Source organism: Harpia harpyja, chromosome 10, assembly GCF_026419915.1.
Source record: "Harpia harpyja isolate bHarHar1 chromosome 10, bHarHar1 primary haplotype, whole genome shotgun sequence".
Lineage (NCBI taxonomy): Eukaryota > Metazoa > Chordata > Aves > Accipitriformes > Accipitridae > Harpia > Harpia harpyja.
Window position 1 is genome coordinate 45745510 of NC_068949.1, and position 17452 is coordinate 45762961.

The window sequence follows — 17452 nt, forward strand, 5'->3', positions numbered from 1 at the left end:
GAATCTTGTTCTTAGCTCATTTGGTTTCCCTGGTTTAGGGAAATTACCTGTTTATTATCGTGCTTTCAGCAGATGTTACCTTTTATTTATATTAAGTGCTTGACCACAGCATACACTAAATCTCTGCAAAAGGAACAATAAAAAAACGACAGTAGTTGTAAAGTTGCAGCGTGGGAAGACCAGGAACAGAGACCACACGAGGAGGAAATACACAGCAGGTGCAAATGGATGCATTACTAACTATAACTTAAAATGATAATGAGGAGAAATGAATGGCATTCCAAAGTAAGGAGCGTTTGATCTCAACATTCCTGACAATACACGAGCATTATGAATACATAAATGAATTTAAAAATGTTTTAAATAAACATAAAATCACTGGAAGTATTACCCCTTCTTGGTAAATTCTTCTTTGGGACACCCAATTAAAAATACAAAGAAATAGAAAAAAACAACCTGTAAACTCAGATGGTGGAATGTAATTCAACAGAGATATTACAAAGCTATTAGTCAGGAGTTGAACAACTGGCGGAGGTAGCGGTGATCTCAACTTTAATGAATTCTGAAAGTAATACTATGAAATGACAAGAGTACTTGATGGTGCTTTCCAAGAGAGCTGAAGTTAAAGGTGACTGGGAGATCACAACCCTGTTCCTACCAAACCTCACGGCTATTAAAGGAAAAGCCGTGCCCGCGGGACACCTCCTGCGTCTGCCACGCCATAGACAGCCCTTCCAGAGCCGGCTAAAGGACGTCCGTCGTGCCACGCTCGGACATTCCGAATCCTGACGGGATGTTCTTTTAGTAAAGCAAGCGGTGCAAAGTCTGGCCCACGCGGTGAGCCTGCCCTGTTCGACATTTCCACAGGCCAAGAGCAAACTCACTGGTGATGGCAAACGATTTTGTGAAGTTCTCCAGCTACTTGAAGGTGAACTCAAATCTGAAGTCATCTTACGACAAGATCTTTCACAGATTTCTGAAAAGGATACATAATTTTTAAATTTTGCTGTGAAAAATAGGTGGACCGGGCATTTATAAAACCAAATCTTAGCTACCGGATAGCCTTCAGATAAACGAACTCCGATACAACACACCCCGATTTCAGAGTTCACTTCCATCGGCTGGTTCCTGACAGCCCCCGGGTTCTCCCAGAGAGCAATGACAGCCTCCCTGAGGGAGGGACGCAAAATCCTTCTCGCTTTGCCTGCATGAGTGACTGCTGTGGGTATACTGTCCTGGATAAGTGGGACAAGGTTAGAGTCAGCATCATCACTTAAAATTTCAGTGCAATGGAAAACTCAGTAAAACATGACAAATGGTATCTACACCCTCACTCAGGAATCTACTGAATCACATCGCACCGCTGGACCTCTGGTAAGATTATAAACTGACTTTGAAAGGGAAGAGAGGCAGCCGAGCACAAAATCTAATAATTGATTTAAAGCTTTGAGGAAGAATATTACTTGACAGTAATCTTTCCATGAAATCGTGAAGCGGAGCACTGCCCCAATCTGACGGTCTATCAAGCTTAGTGCTGATTAATTAAATCATTCAGCCAACCCCAGCCATGTCATGAATTCCGGTTCATCTTCCAGAACAAAGAGGAAACACCGGCATTTACCAGGTGAGTTAAGGCGTTGTCAATCCATTGGCCACACGCAAAAATCTGATTTGCAATTTTATAAAGAGGCCCGGCACCCACGTATCGCAGGTAAGCCTAGGAGCTTACCCAGGCTACTTCTAGGGACCGTGCTTCGTATTACTGTCTGAATGCTAAAGGGTCCAAAATATTTGTGGGGACAGAGTAAACCATATCATAACCGGTTCTGAATAGGGATCATACCACCTATGAATCAACATGCCATCTTCTGCAGTCAGAATGTCAGTTTTCTTCTAATTAGCTGAAAAAGTACTTCCTCAGCCTAACCATTCAGACCAACCATTTGAGCAGGTGGAGGAATAGGAATAGATAAAAATGTTTTTCTCCACTGCAATGAGACAGAAACATTTCAAGGAATCTTTGAGGGCAAATAGGGGTTTTATGCTCAGTCTGTGCCCGTACTGAGACAGAGGAGCAACGGCAGTCGCGGACGAGAAAAGAGAGCTGCCACCAGACGATGCTGCGCTCTGCCGTCAGACAGCGCTGACTCGGGAACGTGGGAGACGAAGCTGTGAGAGCCTGGAAAGGCCGTCTCTGTCCTGACCCGCGCCTGGCCGGCGGCGCGTCCCTCCACCCAGGCGACGTCCCCGTCGCAGGGGCTGGGGTGGTCCCGGCCGGCTGCTCCGGAGGCGCGGGGCGGCCTGATGGGAACCCGCTGGTAAAGAGCCACGACGCCTTCAGAAATCTCCCAAAGAACCGATACTTCGTGGAGGCGGAGTAATTGATAAATGAGTAGTTTTTCGTTTACACCCAAATTATAAATGCACTTGACCTTTCGGCGGAGTGATGCGCAGATAACCTATAGCACCCCATGAATAACTACCCTTGCCAACTTTTTTCGTGCCTTTGATTTAAAAATTCTAATTAAAACTCGGCAGCAGCAACTAAGCTAAATAAATTTGGCAACCATTGCTGCAAACACACAGCTCATTTGTGTTATTTATTTACTCGAGATTACAAGCTAAGAGAAATGGTAACAAATAATTCCTTTCACCTCAGCAGCTAATATATACTAATTATAACCTCACTGTCTCAAATATTGAGCAACCGCAAGTCCCAGTTATATCAAGGAAGATTACGGCTATTAGCAACAATGAAAACCATGGTCATAAAGAAACCGGTGCATGAATCAAATCTTGGTGGTACATATAGATAATAAATAAAAAGGATGGAACACACAGCAAAAACTAGATTTTTGAAGTGGCACATATCAACAATGACTTTAGACTCTTCTTGTTAATTAATTATAGACCGCGAACAATGACTCTCAGTTCTGTCTTTGGCCATCATTCCCCCTTGTCAGTAATTAATTGATCTTTCAATATAACCTGTAATAAAAAACATATGCTATATTTTTCTCCTGAAGAATGAACTTCAGCAGATACGCTTTGGAATTATTAGATATACAGCTAAAGTTATTCAAGCCATATACAAAAATGATACATATACGAGCATCTGACAATTGAAATTTATATTGAAAAATCCAATGACATTATATAAGGACTACACTAATAGAAAGCCATTCTTTGTAGCTTTTTTTCAGTAAACTTCTGCTAATACTGATAACATAAATCCTGATTACCACTCACTTTTATCTACCTGCAGACACAGTGTTTCAAGTCCACAAATGCACACTCACAGCCCATTTTGCAGTAGTTAATTGGGAGCTGTGCCCGTGGATCAAAGCGTACATTACAGCCCCCGATGGCCTGAGTGTAAAAGGCAGGTCATTTCACGAGACTGGCAGTGCTGCCTTACTTTTAGTTATAAAATACTACACTTTAAAAGAATGACAGAAGTCTCATTTTTTCCCCCCTCCATTTTTCTAGACCTCCCCACTAAAGAACAAGCATCAGCTGAAGGAGGCTCTCCACTGAAACTGCTGTAAAGCAGAATATCCAAGAATTACAAGCAGCTAACCCAGACAAGAAGCATTTCACATGATTGCCATGCATCTAGATATCCTCCCAGTAACGGCGGGTCTTACTGACACCGCTCCCACGTGAAAGCCAGCGTAAAGCATGAGGAAATAAAAGGAGCACTGACACGGCACGGAGGAGCTCCCGGTAACGGGGAGTCCACAAAAAACTGATGAAACATCATCTTTGGAGAGAAATGTGGTGGAACAAACTATGGAGCCGCTACTGCACCAGCAAGCACAGGCTGACCTGCTGGGCTGCTCCTGGACCGGTGACCAGCACGGACAACATCTGGACTGAACAACTGAGGTACGGACAGCAGAAAAAAAGATGGCATGGCGAGGAGCATGGGGTGGGAAAGTCAGGCTGGGAAAACTGCCTCTGCGAACCAGCCGTCTCGGGGAGGGGCAGAGAGCAAACCCCTTGGGTCACTCACAAGCCAAGGGGTGTCTTTTAAGCTGTATTTTGAACCACTTAACATGTATTACTGCAGATCAGCATGGTTTTCTTTAGCCAGGACTCTCCCCTTCAGGAATCCGCAGCGTTTAGAAGGTGACTGGCAGAGTCATGTTTGGATGGAAGCACCCACATTTCCACCAAACCTTTTAGCGCTCTGAGATTTACTACTGGGATTTTTTCTCCCCTCTACAACTTGGTTGGATAATCATTAGCAACGGACTATCTGCTTTTGTGTAACAGCTGAATAATGCATTGGTAATGCATTCCTAATGTACATCTTGGAAATAGGTGTAATAAAACATGAAGACAGCGTCTTCTGAGATGTATTTTATACATCAAAGATTCGTCCAGTATAAGAAGCCACCTGTTTCTTCATTGCCAATAACGAGAACACTCTATTCCCCAGCTCAGCATTTCGGTGAAAATACGGATTTTGCAATAAACATCAATTTTAACGCAATACTTTATATGAAATCTCAAAAGGAAAGCCACTCTAATTATGGTTATCAAACTTCCACTGAACGTATTTAGTAACCAAGTTTCATTCGATATTCAAGTTTAAATAGAGGCAAATAATCACAGGGCTTTAGTTACTTGCTGCAGCTTCCAGCTTGCGCTTGTGAGGAGGATCCTCGATGATCCGGTTTATGTCGCCGCGGTGCTTCAGGTCCACCGGCTTCTCCCAGACTGACAGCTGCATTGTAGGGTTGAAGAAGAAGACCCGGTCATCTCCAGTCCAGACTACACACCTATTCCAAGTGATAAACTATGCTTAGATAATGTCAGATACACCCACGACCGAGAAATTAACCCGCAGCTGGCTTATTGCATCTCTGTTCGCAGCGCGTGGGTGCGACTCCTCTCAGAGCGACAGCCTGCCTCCGGCCCTGCCAGCCCGCGCCGGTCACCTCGGGTACGGAAACGCTCTCCGTATCAATAAAACATCATAGAAACGGTCTAACCACCCCCAAAAAGCAGTAGGTGAAATATAGAGGAAGGAAAAAAGAACCAGGCGAGGAGGAACGTCGTGGCACTCCCAGCGAGAGAAGCCACGGGGAAATACATTTCACGTCCTAAAGCCGTGGCCGAGAGCAGCGAGCTGGGCTGGCCGGCCACGGCCTCGATGCCCACGGGCCGGGGCTGTGCCGGCTGCTGGTGGGCGGCCGTCGGAGCCTTATATATAAGGCTGTGTTGGTGGGAGGACCTGTAACCACGGCATCCCCACGGCATCCCCACGGCATCCCCGCCGGCTCCCGCCACGCTCTGCGCTGGACAGATACAACCAGCCACCGCAGAAGTCTGCCGCAAAGGTTTAGGTTGAGCTTTATGGGCTCTGGTTCGAATTTGAAAAATGTGACCAAGTCGCTGCTGTACAAACCACAGTTTTCTTGACTTGGTCAGGTAAAATATGCGTAACAGCAGTTCAACTTTTTGTCCTGACATACATTTGAAATCAGCTAAAATAATACGAAAATAAGTATCGCGCCATCCTTAATAGACATTAAAAACCCTCAAGTTTCACTTCACTACCGCTGTATGTAATAAACAAACAATATCAATCTCAAGCCCGCGCTTTCTGAATCGTAATGAAAACTAACAAACAACATATACACACTGACTTCCTCACACACACATACACTTATAATGGGAAAATGTTGGTCCCTCTGAAGAATAAATAACTGGAAGGAACAGATCTTATCATTAGAGGCTCTGCTGCCTAACTGTTATTAAAAGCAAGGAATAAAACTGGTTTAAAAAAAAGTCTGGTCTGGGTAAAGGACTGCAAATATGAAAAATGCTCCATCACTGCAGAGTACTGTAATAAGATAATCCAACATACTCTGTGTACCACTGGTAAGACATCACCATTGATCTTGCCCAAACACGTAATGAAAAATACATAACCTCTGTAAGAAACCGTGGAGGAGCCGCAGGGCTGCGGGGTGCCGGCCGGGAGCAGCTCGGTGTAAGTGTGTTACTGAGCCCGAACATCACAGTAATTATGTCCAGTAGAGTTCAATGTTCTCCCGATGAACAGGAGCACAACATTGGTTGTACAAACGCAGCCGTTGACTTCAGTCACACTTACACCCCACGGGAGTTCTGGCATCCTGAACTCAACGACTCGGACATGACTAGTATTTTAATAACTTTCTGTTTATTTAATACACACACGTTTTGGATCACAAAAGAGCCTCACAAGACAGACGCTCTAATCCTCTGTTACGTAATGATTAGGTCTAATTACTACTTCTTACTTTGTACCTCGGAGCTGTGGGAACCTCTGCTCCCCCAGAAACACTGACCCACCAGCGCTGAGCCTCTTCTGCAGAACACACCCAGAGGGACTTCTACAAGAACACGTTCAAACCAAGGCTCCACACTCCCATAAATACCACAGTCGTCCCAGAAGGAAGGGACAAAATCTTGGCATTTAGGTGAAGAGGACTGACGTAGCTGATTAATTAAATTGGGTTTTTGTTATCCTTTTATAAATATCAGAAGTACAGTTAGGACACAGGCCCAATCCTGCCCAGGAGCAAATGCCTGTTTTGAAATGCCCCTGGCTGTAATTTCTTTCATTGGCAAGTACGCACGCTGCAGGATTTGAACCGCTTGGGGAATTAGTTGCAAATGATGGTGAACTTGAAACCAGCATCTTGTTTGGGACCTGCGATGCTACCACATGCACGCAGGACTGTCAAAGCTGTTACTTGACAGAGGTTTACAACCAGGGGGTTTGGAGACCTGTGTTTTGTCTCTGCTGGTACACTGCTGTGGTCACCGCTCCCCTGGCCACGCACAGAGATGTTGATGGTGTTCATTAATCATGGAGTATCACCAGGTCTCGCATGCCATCACCCCAGGTTAGAAACTCTGGGGTCCCTTGTGACACCTCTTCACTTTTCCATGACTAATATAATTTGACATTTAATTTAAAATTAATGTCCCTTTCCCCATGTAACATGTCACCTGTTCCTCTTTGGTATAATAATGGTTTCAATTATCCACAGGGGACACATGGTATTTTGTTTCAGTCGCAGAGCAGAAACTGGAAATGCAGATATTGCTTTGTTCATGTTTCCCTTTAGAAAATTGTAATTTAAGAATGAGTAAGGGCACAAGATGATGATATTAGGTGGTTTGGTTTTTTTATTTCATAAGGTAGATAAGGTTTGGTAACATTCCTGAAAATTTTTCTGCCATTAAAAATTCTGGTCTAGCTGCTTCTGACAGGTGCTTGGTGATGTCACATCAACCATGGGTCCTGCAGAAGCAGGAAGCCAACCAACGGGTGGGGAGCGGTTGAAGTAACTTCAGAATTTGTTGAATTTGTGTTGCATATCTAGTTTCAAGCTATCAGAAAAATCTGTAGGTTGTGCTTGAAGCACCCTACAGGCATGCTCCATGTTCCACCGGGAGCCATGGGACAGCCAATGAGACGTTGTCACCTCAGAACATGGGACAACTGTCAGCGTGAGGACTATGCCCCCTCCCTCTGGTCCCAAGGACCAGATTTGGATGCCTCTTCTCACCCCCAGAGTGCTCACTGGGTCACTAAATAGTCCTCTGGCAACCCAGAAAGGTAAGGAAGGTTTCTCGTTAGAGATTAAAATACCACAAGTTTGGATCTGAGCGCGGAGCACTTTGGTGGAGGTGGGGAATGCCCACTCAGTGCTCAGCGGACACTGCTGGAGAAGAGGGGCTGCCGCGAGATCCTGCTGTGGGTGCCCCTGGCTGTGGCTCTTTTCTGTAAGAACTGGTGAAACCGTAACCCGCTTATGACACTGCTGGACTCAAATGGTTCCTCTGCACGACACCATAGAGTAGCAACTGTCAAGAAGAGAAAGGATGTAAATCACGTATTTATGATGTTGAGATTAAGTAGGACATCGTACTGTGCTTACAGCACCGGTTTGCCAAATGACACAGTATGATAATAACAAATAACGGCTGATATCTGGGCGTGGAGTGCCTTTGCCAATGATCCCATAGATGTCATCCACTAAGTATAAACTAATTATTATATGGGTAAAGGAGGTCAAAAATCCTTCTAGTCAACCGTTCAGGACAGAAAGTGAAGAAAGTTTTTATCCATTTAAAAATGACACAGGAGCTTTAGTTTCCCAACATGTAGTTCCCTGAATGGGAACGTGGTCAGGAAACCTCGATCATGAGACACAGCCTATTTTCACTGACACAGCCTGAAATCAACCCCATTCTTGCGAGTCACCCACTGTCACTGAAATAACTGGGAGAGAAAAAGGATCTGACCGTAAAAAGCAAGAACATTTCTTGCAGATGCTGTATTTCCCCTTGATCCATCCAAGCTGGATCCTCAACGCATGTAAGACAGAGCCCACGGAGCACGACCGAACACAGCCCTGCTCACAGCAGGCGAGTGGCCACACATGCCCACAAAACCAGAGAAACCATCGGTTGCCTTCTGCCAGACCTGGCCCCTGGCTGAGCCGGAGCTCCGCAGCACACCGCCCTCACCTCGCAGATCCCAGGAGCTGGCTCACACCGTGTTTGCAGCCTACCCGCATTTTCCTTAAGTACAGGGTTAATGAGGAAAAGCTCCAGCAGAAGCTGCAACAGGAGCCCAGCATTGCTGCTTAACACCCAGAGTAGCATATTTTCCTCACGTACCAGACCGCTAATGCACGTTTGGCAAGGGAAACGGCACTGATGAATGGCTTCTAGCAGGTCTGATTGCATTTGCTTACCATGGTGATCCTGGCACTGGAGTGGATGCCACAGGCTTGTTGCCATTTGATGTGCTGTCATCCTCATTTACTAGTTTAAAAGAATGATCCTTGAAAGACAGATAGAGATTAGTCAACAAATAAAGCCGATGCAGAAGACGGTTATTGTTATACAAATCACTGCCTTTAACTTGAAGCGGATCACCCTTGTTGCCATTATTCCGCGAGCGGCTTTATGAACAACCAGCTACCTTGAGAATAGCCCAGATAAACAGCAAATAATAAAAATGTCGCTCCGCTTACAGCAATACAAATGAAAAACCAGCAGACGTGCTTTTTGTCCGTGCCAATAGCTCCCTTGGGACAGCGGGCATAACTCCGTGTATTGCGACGACGAGGAGAGCCTCCTCGTCAGAAATGATGGGCAGGGAGTGATGCCCGCGCTAACGAGGGGCAGGGTGAAGCAGGCGGGTGCTCCCACGTCTGCGCCCAAGGCAGCCGCGCACGCAGGGGAGCGGTGGGATAGCTCAATGTGGTATCAAAACACGAGAAGCAGGTACTTAATTAAAAAATAATAAAGCGTATGTCCGGAGGTCTTCATCTTGAAAGTATTTTACAACTTAACGCCCTAAGCAATGTGCCCGAGTATCAACGCAGCTGCAAACGTGGGGAACGCCTGCAGCGCCTGGTAGGCAGGGAAGGTTTGCTTGCACAGAGCCTAAAGATGGCAGCGCGATAGGAATGTGCCAGGTGAAAATAAACTCGACAGAAGCTCAAGTCCACAGGTCCTCCTCCTGCAGGACGGAACTCCTGCTGCAAAAAGCGTGGGTGCATAGAGCAGAAGCACGGGGGAACAGACCACGCCTGTTCCAAGGTGGCTTCTCCGCACTGCTGCTTTCCAAGCCTGCGATGCTCTTCCACAGCCCCACACTCAGATAAAGGTTTCCCTCTTTTAGCTTTAGCCGTTTTCAGGATGTCTGCATGAGCTGTGCAGAAAGCAAATATTTCCATTTATTTTGTAGAAGCTGGGAGTATGATTTAGGTCATTTTCCTTTATAAAATAATGTAGGCTTTTTTATAAAAAGCTGATGAAGTTACACACATATAGTGTTACCCATCCGTAAGCTGCCCACAGTATTTGCTATCCATTTATGTTCACCAGTCAGTTTTATTCAAGGACCTGCAATTATCTGTAAAGGAGTGCTACTGAAGCACCCAGCACAGTTAAATTAGTAACACCAAAAAGGTGAGGGTCATGAAAAAATTCCTCCTTGCACCTGGGGCTGATGTTGCGATAAGTGGCATGAGGTCCAGCGAGCTGACCCTGCTCTGCGCTGGGGCTGACTCAGCCCCACAGGTCCCTGTCACCACAGTGAGACAAGAAAATCACAAATACTCTGTTTCTGCACTTCAACTTCTCAGTATACGAATTTTGTCCTGGGCTGTGTCACACCTCCACGTTTGCACTCTCACGACCCCCCCCCCTCGACTCACTTCTCCTCCAGCATGCGAGCATCCCTCCTCTGATACCCTGACACTACAGTGACAGAGCTCCTATAAAGCACCAAGATAAATTAAATAGATAGCTCTTGAAAATCGACTGTAGGAAACAATCCTGTATCACCAGCACAGCTCCAGCCAGAGGACAGTCCTTTATCCCAACTCCGATTTATGCAGTTCAATAGTCTAAAGAGGTTTATAAAAGAAGAAATGCCATTGCAGACCTTATCTCCATCGCTCTCCACGGGCGTACTCTTCCTCTCCGTGTGTAAAATCAAGGTCGGTGGGCAGGAGGATCTACTCGATTCTTTGCCATTATCTGTGAGGGGAAATGATTTCTTTTTAATGTGCGACAAATACATTCCCAACAAGCCAAAACGGGCAAAGAAAAAACAAACCACTCCCTGTGGCTCCAAGTCTCCTCTCTTCACCTCTTCCTCCTCGTTCAGTCCTTTATTTACACACATACGTGTGTGGCGAGGACTGTATCACCTTTCTAAATATCATGCTGTATTTTAATGGGACACATTCATATAGAATCATAGAATCATGATTTAGGTTGGAAAAGACCTTTCAGATCATCGAGTCCAACTCGATACACTTTAGAGTGAGGCTTTTACTGCACTGAGATTTTAGTCCTGCTTTTTTTAAACCCCAAACATTTTTCCATGGGCACATCCTCTACTCCTGGGGGGCACGGCCGCCCCTCGGAGCAGCAACCTCCCCCCGAGGGGCTCAGGGCCGGCCAGCCCCCCGTCCTCCCAGCCAGGAGATACTGGTGTGCTCTGGGTTAACCTCCACAGGAACCGCCGATGAGCATTTAATTGCGTTTCCGCTGGTAGCAGTTGTATGAACACGTTCCTCTCCTTTACAAGCAGCTGTCTCCATCCTGAAATGCTAAACACTCAAGTGTTTCCACGGGCTACAAAATGCGTACGTCTCAAAAACAGAGGCCATAAGGGACAGTAAGGAAAGGCGAAAAGGCAGCAGGTACAGGACACAAACTCAACAATCAGAAAAAAAGTAGTTTTCACAGTGAGAAATATTCAGACAGACATTATATTTTTTACTAGGGTTTTTTTTTTGGTCTTCTTGTCCTCTTAAAACACATAGTTGGGGAGTTGAGCAAAGGTACTCTCTAGTCCCCTGGCCCGTCCCGCCTGTGGCAGGGAGGACAAGATATATATATATATATCCTTTGTAAGTTAAGCAGTCCCAGGGAAAGCGTTCCTAGCACCTTCCCACTTGTTCTTCCCAGCTAGAGCCGTCGCCTTTGCTCGTGACAGCAAGTGACAGCAGTGGCTCCGGCGGGGAGCGCGGCCGGCCGGTGACAGGCGGCCGCCCAGGCTACGTGACCTGGTGCGTTCCTCCTAGAACGAAAGTCTACAAACCCCGATCGCGGCCCCGTGCCACAGCACTTGGATTTCTACCTTAAAGCCTGCAAAATTTCAGGCAGAGTTAAACAACAAATAACGACGATGTTTCAACTCGTTCATGCTAAAAACTCCATGAGCAATACAGAATCGTAATTGAGCATTCCCATCCATACGTGCCTGAAGACAGCAGTAAAATGGCCAAAGGAGGCTCAGCCTGCTCGGGACCAGGGACCGCAGGGATCCATCCCCGCCAGCACGCCTGCGTGCACGGCTCTGCGCCCACGGCGTTCCCGGGAGTCACCCGTCCTACACCCAGCCACCGCGCTCGGCTGGCACGGGCTCCTTGAAGAGCTCAAGTGCAAGCATCCACTGCAAATATGGGCTGGTACTACCAGTATTAAGAGTGCCATAACGAGGGCAAGCCATGACATACCTTACCCCCTATACACCTCAAGAGTTACGGAGCACTTTCTGTCTGCCGAACAGACTAAAACTTTGGTATAGTAGCTTCCAGGAACTATTTGCAAGCACTGCTTTTCTAGGACTGCATATTATATAGCAGATTCACATGTCAAAATACTATCCAATCAATTTTAAAATTACTCAGACTACAGAATAGGCACACATGTAACAGGAATTACACCGAGGGAAAGGCTGGAGCCTCAGCCATTTGACACTACTGCACTGTGGAATATATCACAATAATAAAAATTTAAATATATGTCATTTTTCTAAGAATTGACTTACTCAATTTTTATGGGTAGTGAAAAAGAAGATTTACAAACCATATCAATTAATTTCCATATTAAAGGAGCTAGGAGTAGGGAGCAGCTAATACATATCAAAAGGGTCTCTAAACTTGTCTTTCTTCACGAGACATCTGGTAATCAGGAACCAAAGCATTACCGGGCACCGTGGTCTTCGAACGCCGTAAAGTCACACCTGGCTTCAGCCTGCCTGCGAGCACCCACCTCGGCCATCTCCTGCTGGGCTTCCAGAAAGGGGAAGGAAATCCCGGCAGAGTGCTCAAGAAGGGCCGGGGACCCCGGAGGGACAACGCGGGGACCCGGCTGGGACCGGCCCCGTGAGCAGCAGTGCCGTGCCGTGCCGTGCCGTGCCATGCACGGGCGCCTGGAGAGGCAAGAGGCGGCTGCTGGCGCTGGCAAACGGTGGAGGAAAGCCCCGTGCGAGGAAAGCAAACACAGCCGCAGGACACCTGAGGACCGAGGACCCACCGCTCTCCGAGATCCGGAGGCACAATTAGGGCGCCTCGCTTTAATTAAACTCTGCTAGCATATCCTCCAGCTCTAAAACATGGCAGAGGAAAGACAACGTGCAGTTTCTTAACTGTTTCACAGAGGTATTTCACTACCTCGCCTTGCGTTTTCCCATCACTCCCACGCTCCCACTGCCGTTCCCCTGGGATATCCTTGGTGCCTTGTTCTCTGCTCCCATGGCGTGCGACGAGCTAGCCCGCGGGCGCTGCCCTGCGTGGCACGGCAGGCGCAACGTGCCTGTACAGCCTGCCTCCTTCCTGACGAGGAATTTTTAAGCCACAATATTAGCGTGCCTTCTGGAAATATGTTTGTAGAGGATGAAAGGAACCTTGAGACATCCCCCTCTGCAGCAAACGTTCCCATGCAAGGCATTGATTTGGCGGCAACTTGAAGCGCAGCCGGAACAGCCCAGGTTTGGGATGGCTTTTGCAGGCGCACAGCTGGCGCTGGCCACATTCTGCAGGCACACAGCTGGTGCTGGGCTCCGGGCACGGCGGCCAACCATGCGCTGGGGGCCTTCAAGGGCAACGCTGCTGAGTGGCACGGTACGTCTTGGCATTTCCAGCTCTCCACTCTTCTGCTCTTGCCATGAAATAATCCCCAAGGCAACAACTCTGGAAGGCCAATTAGCTGCTGATGAAACAGCCACAAACAAATTGCTGTTCGGATTCTGTCACTCAAACATGGAGCAGCATGCTTGGGAAACGATGCTTAATGGACCTGGAATTTATCTTTCCTTTTAATAGGGAAATCACATCAACCCCTCTTCCAGCTCTGCTTCTCTCTCTTTTTATCTGTTTCTCTAATCCTAGAAAAAAAGCTTTTTATTATTATTAGAATTCGGATTCTTTTATAGTCTTCATTATCACGTTGGTTTAAGAAGTAGCTAAGATCCTTCATTCATGTATATGCACACGCACACATGCATGAGGAACAAGAAAACACATTTACCTAGCTGATGTCAACTTCTAATTAATCATTACAAACATTAATACAAACACATAAATGTCAATTGGCAGATTTAAACGAACTGTTGCACAAGTGAAATTTGGCAGAGGAGTTTCCCACAGCTGATGCTGAAGAAATGAAATAGGAGAGAGAGCCTAAACCACACTTGTGCAGTTCCGGGAGCTTGGGTTTGCTGTGAAGGAATCTATGACACACGGCGTAATTGCTTTTGTCGTGGCTGCTCTTACCCTGCCCTTTAATAACTGAAGATTGGCTTGAAGTACGGAGCACGGACGTACCGGTGCGGGGAGGCTCTCGTGCAGGGGCAGCCATTCTAACTCCTTTTTGAACCTTACACGTCTTTGGCACGGAGACACTGCCAATGCCCGAGGCAACCTCTCTTTTTTTCCTCCTTTGAAAAGCTCCTTCACAGCATCCGAACAGGAAAGGGGAAGCCCCAGAGAGGGACTTGGGTGCTGTAGCTTTTGCTTGAAATACAGCATCACCGGTGCAGCACACGTAGGTGAACTTCTGCAGCACGCAGTTCATTAGGCATTCACATGTGAAAAATACTTCCATGAAATTTTGGACAGTCAGCACGTATAAATTAAGATGGAAATAAAAAAAATTAAAATAAAATAACAAAAGAAAGTCCTGAAAGTCACTGTGCACGTCAGGAGTCATTTATTTTTATAGCTTATCGTTGAACATTGTGACCTTTTTTCCCCAAGTATAATGTCAAGAGAAAAATAATTCAAGCTCGCGTTTCCCCCGTCGAGCTCGGGAGCCGCCGGCTGACCTCGGGGCAGGGAGCGCTCCCCGGGCTCGGGCTCGCTGCGCTAAGGAGGGATGCCGAGCTCCCGAAAAGCGAGGCGGCGGAGGCGGGAGGAGGGCTGCGGGGAGCCCCTGCCGCTGACCCGCAGACCCGCTCTGCTTTCCCCGGGGGGTATCAAGCAGAGCCCTCTTAGGGCTTCCCACATCATTACAGATTCCCTCTCCTCTGCACACGCGGGAAAGGACGGCCAGCAAGGCGCGTGTTTACCCTCCACTGGCAACCGGTGCACGTCTTTGCTCAGGTTTACTCTTTTCTCATTAATTAACCCCTTTTTTCCCCCCCTTTTTAACTTAAGTGCATGAAATAAACTGCAGCCTGACAATTAAGCTACCGCGACATATTTCTGACATAATCACACACCTTTTTTCGCCCCTAAACTTAGCTGCGTAATTACTAATGATGTGTTCCCGCACTTGCTGTAATGCTGCCGAAGGATGCGCCAGAGACGGGAGGATAAAGATATCTGATTAAAGAGACTTCTCTGAGGCTCCACGGCAGGTAGAGAGACATGAATAATTCACAGTATGAAAAGTAAAGGTGAAGTACCAAAACTATCTTGGGTATATCACAGAGGATGTAAGGTGTATGATCATAAACATCTTATTAAAAGCAGAATTAGAGAGGGAGTGCAAGAGAGAAGAGGAAGATTGATTCATACCACAAGAAGCTATGGACAAGAGACAACAAAAATTTGTTTTGCAAATGTATTTAGAGGCCAAACCTCTATTAATCTCAAAAGAAGTTTAAAATTTTGATTCTAAATGTTTCTGAGAATTGAATTTACTTCAGGTGCACACATCCAAACACTCAGTTCTTTATTATCCCACCAGTATCTCTGCAGGTCAGTTCTGTCTCTCCCCACAACCTTATTGCTTTTGTATTTTGGGATTAGCCTAAAACCCATATCTGACTGATTCACAAGCCCTCCTCTGTTGGTTCCTGGTTGAGCCAAGCATGGGATTTCAGTGCCAGCTACGGTCCATGCCCTGCTCCCCCAGGCGGGGATCCCACCTTCGGCCCATCATCACTGTTTCAGGGAAACAGATCCTGCTCCTGCCTGCACACTGTATTTCACCCTTTAATTAGTGTCTATTTTTGTCTTTGACCAGTTTCGCAGTGCCCTGCTAAACGCCCTGTCTCTCCTCTTAGAATGAGTCTCTTGAGCAGTGCTTTTTTCCTTCTGCAGCAATCTCTTCCCACTCACCCCTTTATTTTTGTGGAGATTTGTAACAGCAACCGTAGAACAACAAGGACAAATTCTTTGACTACTGCACCATAACGTGGGCTATATGCCTGATGCAGAGTTCAAAGACAAACTCATTTTGTTGTTGGACTTTTGAGGCACACAGCCAACACTGCCCAATAGGTGCTATCTGCCACTAACCTGAATATAGGTTTTTTTGTTAAAGAAGGAAAAGCTGAAAAACCCGTACCAGCACATTCCCTCAGACACCATGCAGGGTGGGCAGCGTACCGTCCCCACCTCCCAGACTGGCTCCGTGCATTCGCTTCCCATATGGCTGCACAGGCAGGAGCATCACTACGAGCATCACTACGAGCATCGCTGCCCACAGAGCAGCATCGGCTCCCACCAACCGGGCACAGCACAGGGTCCCCGTTCATTCGCCTCCTCCCTCCCCGGGCACGAGGCAGCTGCACACTCATCAGCAGGGTATTTCTACCTGGTTTTGCATTTCTCCCCTCGTTTAAGCCACTGTACCATTTCTCAGCTTCTCTCTCCAGCTGTTTCTGCACCTCTGTAAGGCTGGCCCAGGCTAAGCTGGGCTCTGAGTCAAAGACCTTCACTGACTCTTGCCGACCTTCCTTCCTCTGCTCTTTACATGTGATTCCTTTTAAATATCAAGTTCAAGATCTCAGCCCTGATCTTCAAGGCACTTAACGGTTTGAGCTCTGCATATCTATGAAATGATGCAGAGCTCTGTGAGGGTGGTAGCTACAGCTCCACCTCTCTTGTACCTACTGTAACACAGAAAAGTTGGATGTGTACTCGAGACTGGACTTTTCCAGCTTCCAATACAAAAACAAATGCTTACTAGGAGCCAGTACTGTTGCAAAAATTACTCCTTCTGCTCCAGAAATACAGAAAATTTTATTAATTTTGTCTTCAGAGAAAGATGGATTTTGTGTTGTCACGAGCAAAATCCAGCCGTGCCAAGCCTCACTGAACACCCAATTTTCTCTTTAGAAACCAAATCAGAGAAAGGCTTATCTATATTGCAAAACGAAAGCATGCCTGTAATGCCATATAAAGTCTGTATCTTGGCTTAATACTGCCACTGTATGTACCAGCAGTAAAACATGGTGGCACAGGCCTGAATAAATATGTTCAAGCACTCCACGTACTACACGTACATGTTAGCATCTCCTAACAGCTTCCTAAAGCACACATTTGATTTTCTGTAGCACTTTGAGGCTGATGTGTGAAAACACCTTTATTACTGTCATTTGCTCTTAATTATGATTCCTACTTCGATTGTTTTTCCACTGGAGATAACGACAGTTTGTAGCAACCTATAGGAAAGAGCGTGATCTCCTCAAAGACGTTAAAGAAAAATCCATACTCTACTGGAGTGAATTACCATTTTTCTCTTAAATGTAACTGGCAGCAAATCAAAGGTGACAAAAGGAGGAAGAAGAAGGTATTTTTCATTTTTAACAGAAAGCTGGAAACAAAAATATAATGTTTACTGTATTCACGTTACTTGTATACATATAAAAATGAAATGATTGCTCTTCCAAAGCGATGGC

General features: G+C 46.4%; 1 protein-coding gene across 1 annotated transcript in view; it reads right to left on the minus strand.

The window, feature by feature from the left end:
• Window positions 1–17452, minus strand: part of TCERG1L (transcription elongation regulator 1 like) — a 97939-nt gene that overhangs the window by 20038 nt on the left and 60449 nt on the right. The window contains exons 6-8 of the mRNA XM_052799782.1: window positions 10472–10566; window positions 8769–8857; window positions 4633–4787 (exon numbers count right to left, since the gene is read on the minus strand). Coding sequence (XP_052655742.1) covers window positions 4633–4787; window positions 8769–8857; window positions 10472–10566 — 339 coding nt within the window. The remainder of the gene's footprint in view (window positions 1–4632; window positions 4788–8768; window positions 8858–10471; window positions 10567–17452) is intronic.